At 35.0% G+C, this 15563-nt stretch overlaps 1 protein-coding gene across 6 annotated transcripts in view; it reads right to left on the minus strand.

Moving 5' to 3' along the window:
• Positions 1 to 15563, minus strand: part of KDM6A (lysine demethylase 6A) — a 272112-nt gene that overhangs the window by 2973 nt on the left and 253576 nt on the right. For all 6 annotated transcript variants that reach the window (XM_043993008.1, XM_043993006.1, XM_043993005.1 and 3 more), the window contains one exon: positions 3690 to 3816. In XM_043993008.1, coding sequence (XP_043848943.1) covers positions 3690 to 3816 — 127 coding nt within the window. The remainder of the gene's footprint in view (positions 1 to 3689; positions 3817 to 15563) is intronic.

The raw sequence follows: 15563 nt of genomic DNA on the forward strand, positions 1-15563 counted from the left end.
CAGATAAGGAGGAAATTATTTTTCAAGGCATGTTTTGTCAGTATGCACTGGTTAAGGATAAGTACTAAATCAGCACCAAGGTTGTAGGTTTAACTCTTAAAAGGAGTTAAGTACCTGTGCTATTTATCACTTAGGAGCTTGTTAAAGAAAAGGGATGTCTTAAGACAGATTCATCACCAGCACCGAAAAATCCAAAATTTAACCTACCATACATGTACAACATACCTGCCAGTTGCTGGGGGACATACAAAAGCAAGAAAGAAACTACCCTTGTACTTAAGGAGCTTATAATTTAGTTTAGTAGAAGAAGACACATACACAGATAAATATAAATTAGATTATGAGCATATAGGAATAAGTAGATAGTTGATAGAAATTCCTATCAGAGAGTAAAAATTTTCTTGGGTACCAACCGTTCTCAAGATGATCACCTCCTACCCCCCAATCAAGCTTATGCTTGCTATTGTAGCAGAGGAGTCCAACTGAAGCTTGGTTCCAAGGGAGAAATGATATATAGTTAAGAGCCCCTCAGAGGAGTGGAGGCTGACTGGCACCAGCCTCTCTCCTCAATGCTCTTCTTAACTTCACCTTTGGCCACTTTATGCTTCAGCTTGCACTAACTGACATCTTTTTTTCTAACCTGCTCTCTCTAGTTACCAAGATAAGGATGCAAATTCAATAATATTAATTATTAGTAGCTACACAAAATCATACACTTACTGCTAGTTACACATAATTTGTTGTTGTGGTGCTTTTAACATTCAAACATTAGATTTGGCCAACAGGGTAATTCCACCCAGGAATTTTCACCCACCCTTTAAATCATGCTTGATTGGCCAAGTACCACCACTAGAAATTCACAGTCCAAACAAGCATATCCTACCATGGCAGGATAAACTGTGTCAATCAATTAACCACTAATTTATTAAACATCTACTATTTGTGAGGCATTGTTAGATGCTGAAGATACAGGTACAAAGAATGAAACAATCCCCACTAGCAAAGGGCTTACTTACCACAATGTTTGAAATGACTAAATAACTATCCACCGCTGTGGGAATTCTTTCATCTTTTTCAGCCTCTCAGCTGTTTCTTACATTCTCCCCAACTAATACGTGCTCTACCAACGGTTAGCAAACACTTTTTTCACATACAAAAATGGAAATATTTTTATACCAAACAAGATTAAAAGAAAAATTTCAATACCTAAGAAAAATAGGCATATAATAAAAGTCTGGAAAATAATTAGGTACTTATGTATCTTATATAAAACTCTAAGAAAATTCTCAACTGGCTGGAAAAAAGTACAGTCAAACATTACCTTATTGGAAGGGACATCAGCATTGTAAGCCAATAAAACATAAGCATTATTTAGGAAAATTAAAATTCTGGTAAGGCATATATTTCAGCATCCCATTTTGTAGGCTTAGACCACCTACAGATATTCTGTTGCCTGCCAGGGAGAGGTGATAAGAAGTGATTTTATTCTTCCCTTCGAAGGTACTAATTGGGCCACTCAGAGCAGAAAGAAGGTGGAAAAACATACCTTTCCTGGCATTTGAGTGTTCTACTCAATGCAAATTAGAAAGAAAGAGTATTTGTAGAATTTAGGGTATTTCTCAATTTTAAATTATAGAACATTTGTGTGATCAGCAATTAAGAAAAATACCAGGGGTGGGGTGGGAGGGTGGGCAGCTAGGTGGCACAGTGGATAAAGCACCAGCCCTGGATTCAGGAGGACCTGAGTTCAAATCCAGCCGCAGACACTTGACACTTACTAGCTGTGTGACCCTGGGCAAGTCACTTAACCCCCACTGCCCTGAAAAAAAAAAAAAGGAAAAAAAAAACACCCAAAGGATAAATGACACTGTATTTGACATTTAGGGTTTATATGCAGATCAAATATTTTATATTTAGTTCAGGATTTAAGATATAACCTATCCAAGAGAATGCTTAAGCCAAATAACTAATATTTTAAATAAGAAAGTTCTATGAAATAACAAAATCAAAAGAGACATATAAAACTCCTTGGGAAGTAACTTACAGTTTTCTTATTCAATGGCATTAGGACCTTGGAAATAAGGAATCATAATGAGAGAAATGAAACAGTGTCACTTCAAATAAGGAATCATAATGAGAGAAATGAAACAGTGTCACACCAGAAAAATGCTTTTATCTCAGAAAAATTAAACAGGGAGGGAGTCTGGGTAAGGAAGAAGAATTGCAGAAAGGGGCCTCAAAAGCTTATTTAGTTTAGTGTGCCAAAGGCTAAGACTAGTTTGTTACTGTGCTTGCTTAATTAGTTTATGCATATTAACTCCCTTGGGAGGGGAGATGGCTCATTTTAATGCAAATGCAATGGGAGGGTTGGGGGACATGTTAAGGGAAAATATATAGAGTGTTCTGGGAAGACTGCACACCTCTCAGTCCTCAGCCAATGAGGAAATGAGGGAAGGGACTTTAAATTAGATTTAGGAATAAAGAGAGAAATTTGCTAGGGCAAAAGCATGTACCACTCCTTTACAGGGTGCCATTCTTGCATGAATGTAATATATTTACCAAATGGGAAGGTCTCAAATTTTATTTCTCACAATAACAATTCCCTAAAATTCTATTTTTATTATACCTTCAGGCCTAGCTCTTGTATATTTGACTAGAGAAAATGACAGTGATGTCACAGTAGAAGATATATATATATATCTTAAGATGCCTTTCCAAAACCAGCAGAAAAGATTCATCTTTCAAGTAGATAAATGGTTGAAAGAGCATTAATCCACTTTTCCCCAACACACTCATGTTGTAGTTCAAGAGAAAGATTTCCCTAGCACAATCACCAGTAGTCATAATTCTCTGTATGGAGTAAACATCAGCCATCATCTTTGAGAACTCAAGTGCTTTTATTCTAGCTTCACCTGTTTATTTTCTGAATTAGAAGTGACAGAAAAATAAAAGTAGGAATAACTTCCTTTATGAAACGAATTTTTAAAAAATTATTTTTCCCTGGTTCAATCACTTCTAGATACTGGTATCTACACCGGTAGGACAAAGCCAGGAAAAGAGAGGAAAGGCCTTCAGAAGAGGGGTAACAGTTTGTCCTACATAAGAAAAAGCAAGGTAGGGGAATTCCATCCCCTGTTTATTTTGAAGGTTATATGCTAGATTTAAACAAATCATCATTCCCTTTAAATTTGACACATCTACAGACTTAATCTTCCCTTATCACTTCTATAAGGAAAAATAATTAAAGAAGCCTGGTTGTTGGAAAGCATGGTGTCAAATATATTAACACTTTTCTAAGGGCTTACCCATTAAAAGACTTCAAAAATTTGGGATGCATTAGAAAAGATTAATGAATTCACACTTTGGACTCTAGCAAAGTTTTCAGACTCAAACTAACAATTGCTACAACTCCGAAAACAGGTCAACTGGGTAAAAACCCAAGACAAGCAGAAACAACTTCTTTCTTCAAACCAGAGAAAGCATATCCACTGCAATTAAACTTTCAAAATTTCATGATGAATTTCAAGTTTATTAAAGTGGATTTCACATTATATTTTGGGTTATTTTGTTGGTTTGCCTTTTAAATCAAGCTGAGCTAATAGTATAATCAATCAAATTCTTAAAGATGTAAAGTGGAAACTAGGTGGATTCAAAACAACCAACTGGCTGCGGAAAGTACAGGAACTGACCTCACATATGCTACAGTAATGAGCCGGTTCTTCTTTTGAGCGTCCATGCCACACAATCTCCTTTCCAGCAGCAAGGAGAGCTTCCCTCAGTGTCTGACACTGCTTCAGAGTTCTCAACAGACAATACCTATGGAATAGGGGGCAGAACAAGATAAAATACGTGACCAGTCATTGAACATTAAAAGTATTTTAGTAACAAAGAATCTTGGTTTATATTAAAGGGCTTAGAATGCAGAGATAAGCTTTGGTTACAGTTCTGCTTTCACTAACCCAATGTCTATGATTTGATAAGTTTTATCATTTATGTGAAATATATAATTATACACAACAGTGATATAACTGTGAGATGCTAATGAATAAAAAAGCATGAAAATCTATAATAATGCATTCTAACTGTGTTAAATATGGTAAATTACCAACAGTTTTTAAAGCAAAAATACACTGATTTTAGCCAAAATTAATTTTCCCCTCTCTTATCTTGCAAAGATACATGATTATTACTTTGCTGAATTTGGAAGAGGCAAATCTAAGCTTGTTATAAGGAAAAACTTCATAATATTAGAATTTTCCAAAAATGGATGAAGCTACATGAGGAGTAGTGGTTCCCCCTTTACTTGAGATCTCCAAGCAAAAGGTCAATCACTACTAATTTGTGAAGGTTACAGAAGGGATTCTTCTTCAGTTAAAGATAGTCACCAGGACCGTCTGAAATTCTGGATGTTCATTTCAGTCTATAAAGGTAGATATGCAGGCTCCATCATTTCAAATCACACTACTAATTTAATTCTAAAACTGAAAAAAAAAAGTGTTTATAAAATTTATAGTAAATGGTCAAATAAAGTATTGTGAAACCCTTTAATTTTATGATAACAAATTTTTATTTTCCTATTATTCCTACACTTTTTATTGCATACCTAGTGGTTTACATCAGTGGTGTCAAACTCATCATTATTTTATTAGTAGAAATGGGGCCACTCTAGAACTGAACATCAAAGAACCTGTGTGGGCCACATGCTGACTTCGAAAATTACAAATTAACATTATCTATTTTCTACGTTATTTTAAATTTATTTTGTAAATAATTTTTCCATTTATATTTCATTCTGGTTCTGCATTGCAGGCAATGGGACTACATGTTTAACACCTATGATTTATATTAATTTCTCAAAATAATTTGGTAGATAGTCCCAGCCTTTGTTATGAAACTCTCTGAAAGGACTCAGTTTGTTCAGAAGGGGTTTGCATTTAATAATTTCTAACATCTTTTTGTTGTAACAAGTACTTAGTAACTTGTATGGATTCCCAATAGCAAATTTACCAACATTAGTTCCTATGATTTTTATGTTGTTTTTTAAATGGAATTGTGATTTCAGTTACCTGTGAAGAAAGTCCCTCTAAAAATGCAGATAAATGGGGCAGCTAGGTGGCGCAGTAGATAAAGCATTGGCCCTGCATTCAGGAAGACCTGAGTTCAAATCTGACCTCAGACACTTCACACTTACTAGCTGTGTGACACCTGGGCAAGCCACTCAACCCCCACCGCCCCGCTCAAAAAAAAAAAAAAAAGTAGATAAATATCTACTCTATAATATATAGTCTTAGAGCTTGATGACTAAGAGGAATAATGATGATGATGCCTAATATTTATATAGTGCCAGGAACTGTGCAAAGTACTTCACAATGATCTCATCAGTCTCACAACAACTTTGGGAGGTATGTGCTATATCTCCTTTTCACAATTAAGGAAACTGAGGCAAAGACAGGGTATGTGACTTGCCCAGGGTCACATAGCTATAGTAAATGTGTATGGCTGGATTTGACCTCAGGTCTTCCTGACTTCAAGCCTGGCATTCTATCTGTTCCACCCCCCTGCTCAAGTTAAATATTTTGTTTAAATGTACATAGCTAGTATTTATCAAAACTGAGACTTGAACCCAGGTCTTCCTGACTACAAAGCCAGCTCTCTAACACAATGACGCTCTGGTTTCCAAGTTAGATGTTAAAAACTGTTTGACAACTTTAGAAAAATGTCCTGGATTAATACTTAAGTTAAAGAAGGATATATAATCCTTAATGGTGAAGGATACTTCGGTATAATAGAAAAAGCACTGATTATAAGGAGTAAAAGAATCCAAGTCCAAATCCTTCCTTTAATACTTAAATGACTTTGAGAAAGTCATTTAATCCTAGGTCTCAGTTTCTAGCTCTACAGCAATTCACTTATGGACTAATTTACTCTGAGGTTATATTTTACAAACTTAAATGGACATTAAAATAGAAGCAATATTTTTAGCAAACAACTGCTTTTTAAAATATGAAAAATTATTAAACACCAATCATGGAAGGCCTTGTAAAAAGTACCTGGAACACTAGCGAATGGTGATGAACTCTTTCTCAACAAATACAACAGATACAAAGAGTTAACTATATTTGGACTGGGAACTTGGCTGATAACTGACACCTATTAACTTAATATTTTGCTCAATTTATACTTCTTTGTTATATTCTATTTCTTTCCCAATCCCTAAAAGGGCAGTTTTATCACAAAAGAAATGATGATCTCTCCAGTGTCCAACAGTACACAAAATAATTTGAGCACAAAGAACAAGCAACAATTATCCTAATTGAATGAAAAATTACAGAAATATTAAAAAAGAACTTTTTAGAAAACAATTAGAATTCAATTAGAAATTGAAGTAAAATCATCAATAAGTCTAGCATCACCAATACAGATGGCATAACTTGTCAATTTTCATATTAACTTTTACTTGGGAGGCACTGTTTTATATACATTTATGTAGAAAGGAGAACAATGTTGTTATTTCATGTTTCTTCTGAACTGAAATAATCAATCAACAAGCATTTATTAAATGAAAATGTACCAGCCACTGTACTAAGCACTAGGGATACAAAGAGAACATTTAAAATATTTTTAAAAAAATCTCAACTGTTTAGGAGCTTAAATTTTGATTTGAGACTTTCTAGTTACAATTTTATATTCTAGTTTTAAATTTCCTAGCTCAGTTCTAGTTACCACGTCAAGCCTCGATCAAAACGGATGGCATGCATGGGAACTTTATTAATCAGATAGACTATCTTTAACTAGTAAAGAAGGCTTCTTAGAGAAAATGACATGATTTACAGTTGTTCATGGGGGAAATAAAGAACTCTATCATATAAGGAGGTTCACAATGCTTAAGTAAGGTAGTTATTAGGACAGGGGATGAGAGCCAACTGAATAAGATGGAAGAAGGTTAATTACCAACTTGGGGGACATTTTAGAAGTGACATATTAATCAAAATTAACTGGATGAGGATCAAGGTGACTAAGACTGAATTTAATCTGACATGTGAGTGAAAGAGCAGATATCAAATTAGGCCAAACCCATTTTACTTAAAAAATTTGTAAGTTTAAAAAAACAAAAAACCATCACACGATCCAACAAGAAGGAAGGAAAAAAGAAAGGAATTTCTTAAGTGCCTATGTGCCAAGCACTGTACTAAGTGGTTTCACAAATATTATGCCATTTGATCCTCACAACCCTGGGAGGTGGTTATTATAATTATCCCTATTATGGAATTAAGGAAACAGAGGGAGAAAATGGTTAAGTGAATGAATTGCACAGGTCACACAACCTAGGGCAGGATTTGAATTCAGGTCTTTCCAACTCCAGGTAGCGCTTTTAGCTATTGTGTCACATAAACTGGTAGCAAAGCAGTTTAAGATAATCTTCTATCTTACTGATGTCTCTTTTTGGTACACTTTCTTCTTTGGATGTATTTGGGGGACAGCTAGGTGGCACAGTGGATAAAAGCCCTGGCCCTGGATTCGGGAGGACCTGAGTTCAAATCCGGCCTCAGACACTTGTCACTTACTTGCTGTGTGACCCTGGGCAAGTCACTTAACCCCTATACTGCCTTGCAAAAAAAAAAAAAAAAAAGAAAGAAAAAAAAACATTGTGGGATGTATTTGGAAAACATTTGCTATTAAGTACTCTTCAAAAACAGTTTTCTGCTTTAATAACAATACTGTTATAAGAAAAAGTTCATTAAGAAATGACAAGTAGGATGATTTCAGAAAGGCCTTGGAAAGACTTATATGAACTGATATATAGGGAAGTGAGCAGAACCAGGAGAATGTTGTGCACAGTGACAGCAATATTGTTTGATGAAGAACTGTGAATAACAACTATTCTCAGCAATACAATGATCCAAGGACAATCCCAAAGGACTAATGATGCAGCATATGATCCACCTCCAGAAAAAGAACTAACATTGATTGAACAGACTGAAGCATGCTATATTTCACTTTCATTTTTTCTTTTATTCAAGTTTTCTTATACAAAATTACTAATGTGGTAATGTTTTACATAATTGCATATGTATAACCTTTATCTGATTGTTTACCATCTCAAGGGGGGGGGATAGAATTCAGAACCTAAAACTTTAAGTAATTTATTTTTTAAAAAGGACATATTTAATAGCCCAAAACAATACCGTCACAATTATGTCCCTTACTACTTTGCCATTTTCAAATGATCAATCTCTTCCCTTTTCAGAAAATGAGCCACTCCAGTACTTTGTCATATGCATCTTAACCCTAGAATGTTTTTCTTCATTTCATCTGATCAAGAGTCTATCCATCCCCCTCAAGATCCAGGTCAGATGCTACGACTTCTCTGAAATTTAGAAGTAATTTTTCTTTCTTTTACAATCCTGAGGAACCCAATTTTACTTCTTTTGTGGCATTTATCTTGTTCTATATTTTCTTATAGGTATTTTTATATTTAAACGGATCCATTACAGCATTGATTTACGAGTCCCCTCTTTTTTTTTTTTTTTTTTTGGTGAGGCAATTGGGGTTAAGTGACTTGCCCAGGGTCACACAGCTAGTTAGTGTTAAGTGTCTGAGGCCAAATTTGAACTCAGGTCCTCCTGAATCCAAGGCTGGTGCTCTATCTACTGCGCCAACTAGTGCCCCCCCCCCCTTTTTAAAAAAAATTCAATTTTAGTTTTTTTCAGTTCCAAATGCTTTTCCTCACTCCCTCTGATCTTTCCTCATCAATTGAGAAGGTAAGGAATGCAATATCTATTATACACATCAAGTCATACAAAACATATTTCCCACATTAGCCATCTTACAGGGGGAAAATATACTTTAATCAGCACTCTGGATTTATGAATTTTCTATTTGGAAGTGGATAGTATTTTTTTATGAGTCCTTTGGAATTTTTGCAAATCACTACTGATCAGTTACTAGAACTTTCACAGTAGATTATGTTCACCTCACTCTGTATCATTTTATACCAGTCCTTCTCCCATGTTTTCTTGAAACCATACCCCCTTTATAATTTCTTGTAGTACAATAGTATTCCATCACTTTATGAATTTCTCAAATTATTAATGATTGAAAGCACTTTTCATGACTATTGATAGCTTTATTTTTTTCCCTGTGAAAATTGTCCTTTCACAGTCTTTGACAAATGTTTTGTTTTTGTTTTTGTTTTTTTTTTTAGTGAGGCAATTGGGGTTAAGTGACTTGCCTAGGGTCACACAGCTAGTAAGTGTTAAGTGTCTGAGGCCGGATTTGAACTCAGGTACTCCTGACTCCAGGGCCGGTGCTCTATCCACTGTGTCATCTAGCTGCCCCTGACAAATGTTTTTTTTTAATTCTTATAAATGTGGACTAGCTCTCTATATATTCAAGAAATGAAACCTTTTATCAGATAAATTTGCTTCAATTTCTCCTCCTCTACCCTTGTTTCTTAATTTTCTTCTAATTTTGGTTGCCCTGGTTTTGGCTGTACAGAACATTTACATTTTATATAGTCAAAATTATCCATTTTACTTCATGTTAAGTTCTCTATCTCTAGTTTGGTGATGAAACCTTCCCTTATTCATCAACTGGATAGTTAATTTCTTCCCTACTCTGCTAATTTGCTTATTATATAACTTTCTATGCTTAAGTCATACAGCCATTTTAAGCTTATCTTAGTATATAGTATAAGATACTAGTCTATTCTAGCTTCTGCCAGACTTCTTTCCAGTTTTTATTAAATAGCGAATTCCTACCTCAATAGCTGGAATCTTTGGGTTTATTAAATACTATGTTACTGTGCACCTAACTGTTCCACTGATCAACTACTCTATTTCTTATCCATTGCCAGATTATTTTGATATGATAACTACTTGGTGATATAGCTTGTGATACAGTTCTGACAAGTTCCCTTCCTTCATATTTTCCCCCTATTGATTCCCTTGATATTCTTCATCTTCTGTTCCTGCAGATGAAGTATTATTTTTTTCTAGCTCTATAAAGTAATTCTTTGGCAATTTGTTGGTATGGCACTGAATAAATAAATTTAGGTAGTATTGTCATTGTTGTTACATTGGTTTAGCCTACCTATGAGCAATTGTTTCTCCAATTATTTAGAGCTACTTTTATGTGAAGTATTGTATAATTGTGTACATAAATTTCTTGGGTATGTCTCAGTAAGTAGACTTTCAAATATTTTATGTTATCTGCCATTGTTCTAAAAGGAATTTCTTTTACTATCTTTTCCACTTTGGGTTTTGTTAGTAATATGTAGAAATACTAACTAATGATTTGTGTGGGTTTATTTTAGAATCTGCAACTCTGCTCAAGTTGTTAACTGTATTAACAGTTTTTTTAAGTTGACTATGGTTCTCTAAATACACTGTCATGTCATCTGTAAAAAGTGATAGTCCTGTTTCCTCACTGTGTATGTGTATTCCTTTAATTTCTTTTTCTGGTCTTATTACTATAGATAACAGAACACGAAATGGAAAAATAAGGGTAATAAGAAACATCCTTGCTTAAACCTTGATATTACTGTAAAGACTTTTAGTTTTATCACCATTATAGATAATGCTTCCTCTTCCTTTTAGACAGACAGCCTTGAAGGTCTGTCTATACAAAATGCTAGAGGTTTTCTCCTGACATTATTATTTATGTATATGTAGAAATATGTATTATTTTCCCTACTATAATTTTAATATCTGAGGGTTGGAGCCAGTCTTTAGCAAATATTTAATGAATTAAATTAAATTAAATTAAGTGGACAAGGAGGCAAAGATGGAAACTTCTGGGTTTAAGGAAAGTAGTAGTCATTAAATTATAGGTCTTATGGAAAACAAGATTTAGACATCTAAAGACTACTAAGACTTAAGAAATTGAATTCATAAAAACAGATGGTTGAAATGCTTCTTATACCTTCCAAAAGGTACACTAGCTGGGAGGTAAAAAAGCTTCCCAAAAAACTTGTTAGAGAGGCAAAAATTCAAGTTTTATATATGTCAAAACCATTCTGTTCCCTCCTCCTCTACCTTATTCTATGTTTTAATTTTTAAAAAAATTACAATTTCCCCTCCAAAATTACATGTAAAATACAAATTTTGACATCAATTTAAAAAAAACTTTGTGTTCCAAATTCTCTTCCTCCCTCCCCAGATCTACATCTTAATTTTAAAGTAAAAACATTGTATCTCTTTAAATAAGACTTTTTAAAATTGGAATTTGCCCCTCTTCTTAGTTGACCTAAATTTTTAAGGATCTACCAAATAAGCAAGAATTTTAAACTCAAAAGCAACTAAAAGACAGAGCACATGTATATCAACGTATGTGTGGGTATTTGTACATGTTAATACCAACATCACAGACATAAACCAATATACTCACACATATACATGCGCATATTTTTATTATAAATTAGTTATGTGTATCTATCTAGATTGATATAGATTATAGGGTCAGATCAATTTATAGTTATTAAAGTGATGAATGAGCAGGAAAAGGGGATGGGGCCAGTGGTATGACAAGAGCAAAAATAACAGACGGTCATTTCATGTGTACTTTGTAGAAGAAGGTGCATTTACAAACACATCTCTGACACATATATTACATATATAAATTTACACACATCATCAATGGAATAAAGAACCAAGTATACATGAAAAAATACGATCAGAAGAGGCCCCTCTAAATCAACAGTTCTTACAGGCACAACAACCAAGGAGTCCACAGAAAAATGGTAAGAGTCCATGAATTTGGAACAGAAAAAAAAAAAATACCTATCTATACATTTAAAAAAAACTATTATGAAAAGAGTTTCATAGCCTTAACTAGACTGTTAATCAAACCCATAACACTAAAAAGGTCAAGAACCCTTGTTCTGAATCAAGATTACAAGATCATGCATGCAGGGTGATATCCTTTGAGACTAATGATGGATTGACTAAGTTAAGACTTGGCTAAAAAAAACAAACAACTTCAACAGGAATTTCAAAGTTCAAAAATATTCTTTTAAGATATTTAACAAAGCACAATGCTTTATATCAATCTGACCTGTAGGTGAAACACTTTTTGGCAATTAGTGAATCAAAAATTAAATTAAATTATGCTAAACCTATGATTTAATCAATCTAGAGTTTTCCAGTATGAGAATTCTGTCCACCAATAAGATCGTAACCTCTCTATGACTTAAGTTGATTAGCTTGCTGAGGGTTATAAGAAGTAAAAATGAATGGATTCCAAAACAAGTAGGAAGGGTAAAAAAGAGGATTTGATTGGTTGTTAGATGGACTAATAATTGAACCAACAGGTCCAGCAGATCAGTAAAACGAATTTTATAAAGAATACAGATTATTTAGTATAACTTCCTTATTTTTAAATAGGAGAAATGTGACTAGCCTCAAGTCTCACCACTAGCTGATGGCAGAGTTGGCACTAGAACTCAGGTTTTGTTTTGTTTTTTTGCCAAATCTAACATTGTTTCCTTGATACCATGTTGCCTTAATAAGTACTGTTAGGGAATGACAGATTAAAAAGAAGTGCTAAAGACATGATTCCTTTTTCCTCAAAGGACTTACAGTATACTTGGAAAAGGTAAGATACATTTAAAATAAGAATACAGTTCAGCACAGGTAAAATGCTAAATGTTACAAGAGTTCTAACATTTTATAATGGAAGTTCAGAGGTAGGAGAGACATTTGTAGCTGTAATGATCAGGGGAACTTTCATAGAAAAAGTAAAAATAGCTATAGAAAAACAGTCATTCCAGATAGAGGGAAAAAAGCACAAAATGAGTAACAGTAGGAAAGCTCAAAGTACTTTCAAGGATTGGAAGTAGTAGACTTATGCAGAAGACTAAAAGGAAGTAAGGCACAAAAATAGGTAAGGGCCATATTGTGGAAAGACTTTGAATGCCATGCAAAGATGTGTACACATTTGTGCACACACATATCTCCCCCCCCACCACCACATACACACGATTTCCAAATTGTTCTTCCGAGCTTGTCTTTCTCCACTACAATCTATCCTTTATATAAATAAAGTGATTTTTCCTAGATTCCTGGAACACCTTTGACCATATCACTCAGCTATTCAACAAACTCCAGTGGGTTCATTCCACATTTAAGAGCAAATATAAACTCCTGTTTAGCTTTTTTTTTTTTTAGTGAGGCAATTGGGGTTAAGTGACTTGCCCAGGGTCACACAGCTAGTAAGTGTTAAGTGTCTGAGGCCAGATTTAAACTCAGGTACTCCTGACTCCAAGGCCAGTGCTCTATCCACTGCGCCACCTAGCTGCCCCCCCCCCCCATTTAGCTTTTAAAGTTCTCTAAAACCTGGCTTCATCCTACCCTTTCCAACATACTATATACATATCAATCCCCTTAATGCACTCTGATCCAGCCATTAGCCATTTTACCATTCTACCTCCTTCCTCCATGATTTTGTACTCCTTATCCTCCATGCTTGGTACATACTTGCCCCTTCACTTCTGTTTCCTAGAACCCTTGATTTCCTTTTTAAAAAATTTTGCTGGATCAGTGAGAGTTAAGTGACTTGTCCAGGGTCACATAGCTAGTAAGTGTCAAGTGTCTGAGGCCAGATTTGAACTCAGGTCCTGCTGATTGATTTCCTTTTGAGACATAGTTCAAGCAGCATTTTCAACATGTGGTCTTTCCTGGTCTCCCCAGCTGCCACTATCTTTTTAAAAATTTTTTGGTGTGGCAATGGGGGTTAAGTGACTTGCCCAGGGTCACACAGCTAGTAAGTGTCGAGTGTCTGAGGCCAAATCTGAACTCAGGTCCTCCTGAATCCAGGGCCAGTGCTTTATCCACTGCTCCACCTAGCTGCCCTCAGTTTCTTTTCAGTATTTGTGTCCCTAGGGACAATAACTGGTATATAGCAGGCACTCATGTAATAGATTTTGAGCAATCTTATAGAAACCCAGTTTCATTCAGTAACATTCCCCACCCCACACCTGTACTCAGCAGTCCAACCAAATTGGTCTTGTTGCTTCTCACAAATAGCACTCTCTCTTTTCTTTGTACCTTTGTACTTGTTCACTAACAAACGTATAACGCACTCCCATCCCTGATCCTGTCTCATAAAATGCCTTATTACTTCCTTTAAGACTCACTTCAAATACAATCTTCTAGAAAACAGAAGGAAAGCCAGAAGGAATCACAGGCATTTAAATAGGGCAGCTTTCAAAATAACATACTGAATTTTATATTTTAAAGGAAAAACATGCTGTACTAATAGAGATTCCCACCCCAACATACAACACTGTTCTGTTGTGTAAATGGAAGTGCTTGTTTCAGTCTGTTTGTTAAGTTCACAATTTTTTAAATGGGGGGGGGGATTAAGCATCACCTGTGTGAAGCCTTTCATATGTTCCCAAATGATAGTGCTCATCCTTTAGTATACACTTTTATTTAAGTACATATTGTATAACTGATAGAATGTAAACTATTTGAGAGAAGGGGCAGTTTTATTTTCATCTTTGTTTCCCCAGTGCTTAGCATAAGAGGTATTTAATCAATGCTCACTGATTAAGTAGAAAATGTGGAAAGGTTAATATGGCAAAAGTATATTTAATGTTACAACAAAAGTATTAAACATTAAAAAAAAACAATGTAGAGTTAGCAGAAGGCATGTTTAGAAATCAGGTGACTGAGAACAGATAATAACTCCTTGTGCTGTAGGTATATTTTTTATTTATATATCCAATGTTGATCTCGTACGTAGCTTGCTTGTACATAGTTGTTGGCATGTTACCTTCTCCATTAGACTATGAACTCCTTGAGAGCAGGAACTGTCTTTTACCTTTGTATTTAATGTTTAGTGTGGTACTTGGCACATTGTAGGTGCTAAACATGTTTATTGACTGACTGAAAATGAGTATAGTTTTAATGTCAGAAAGCTGGCCCTATAAGGAATCTGAAAAAATCTCCAACCAAGATTTGTATCTGATACAACTGTGTGACCATAGGCAAATCATTTACTACTCAGTGGACCGGTCTCACAGATTCTAAGTTTCAGATGAATGGCTAATTTGCAATGGCAGAGGAAGTGCCTACACTAGGAGTTCCCTACACTCATCAGTAATAAGCCTGACCACCAAATCCATTCCCCAGACCCTCTGTTAAAAAAAAAATCTGTGTAAATGTTGTTTCTTCCAAGTAGATGTTAATGGTTTTTGCATTTGTAAACCCCATTTCATTTACTGGGGACATAAATATATTGAAAATACTTCTAGGGCAGGTAGGTGGCACAGTGGATAGAGCACCGCCCTGGATTCAGGAGGACCCGGGTTCAAATCCGGCCTCAGACACTTAACACTTACTGGCTGTGATTGCCTCACCAAAAAAAAAAAAAAAAAAACACAAACCAAAACACTACTGTGTGTCACAGGTAGCCAAGAAACCTAAAGCAACTCTATTTTGTCTATAGTTCCTCTATACTGCAGCTCCTGCCCTGGCTCTGACCTTACTTTTTGCTGAAACATCAAGTACACTAATGGATAGATAGGACTAGGTTGCCAGAAAACAGCTAGCCCAAAGAAT

Source organism: Dromiciops gliroides, chromosome 3 (genome assembly GCF_019393635.1).
Source record: "Dromiciops gliroides isolate mDroGli1 chromosome 3, mDroGli1.pri, whole genome shotgun sequence".
Lineage (NCBI taxonomy): Eukaryota > Metazoa > Chordata > Mammalia > Microbiotheria > Microbiotheriidae > Dromiciops > Dromiciops gliroides.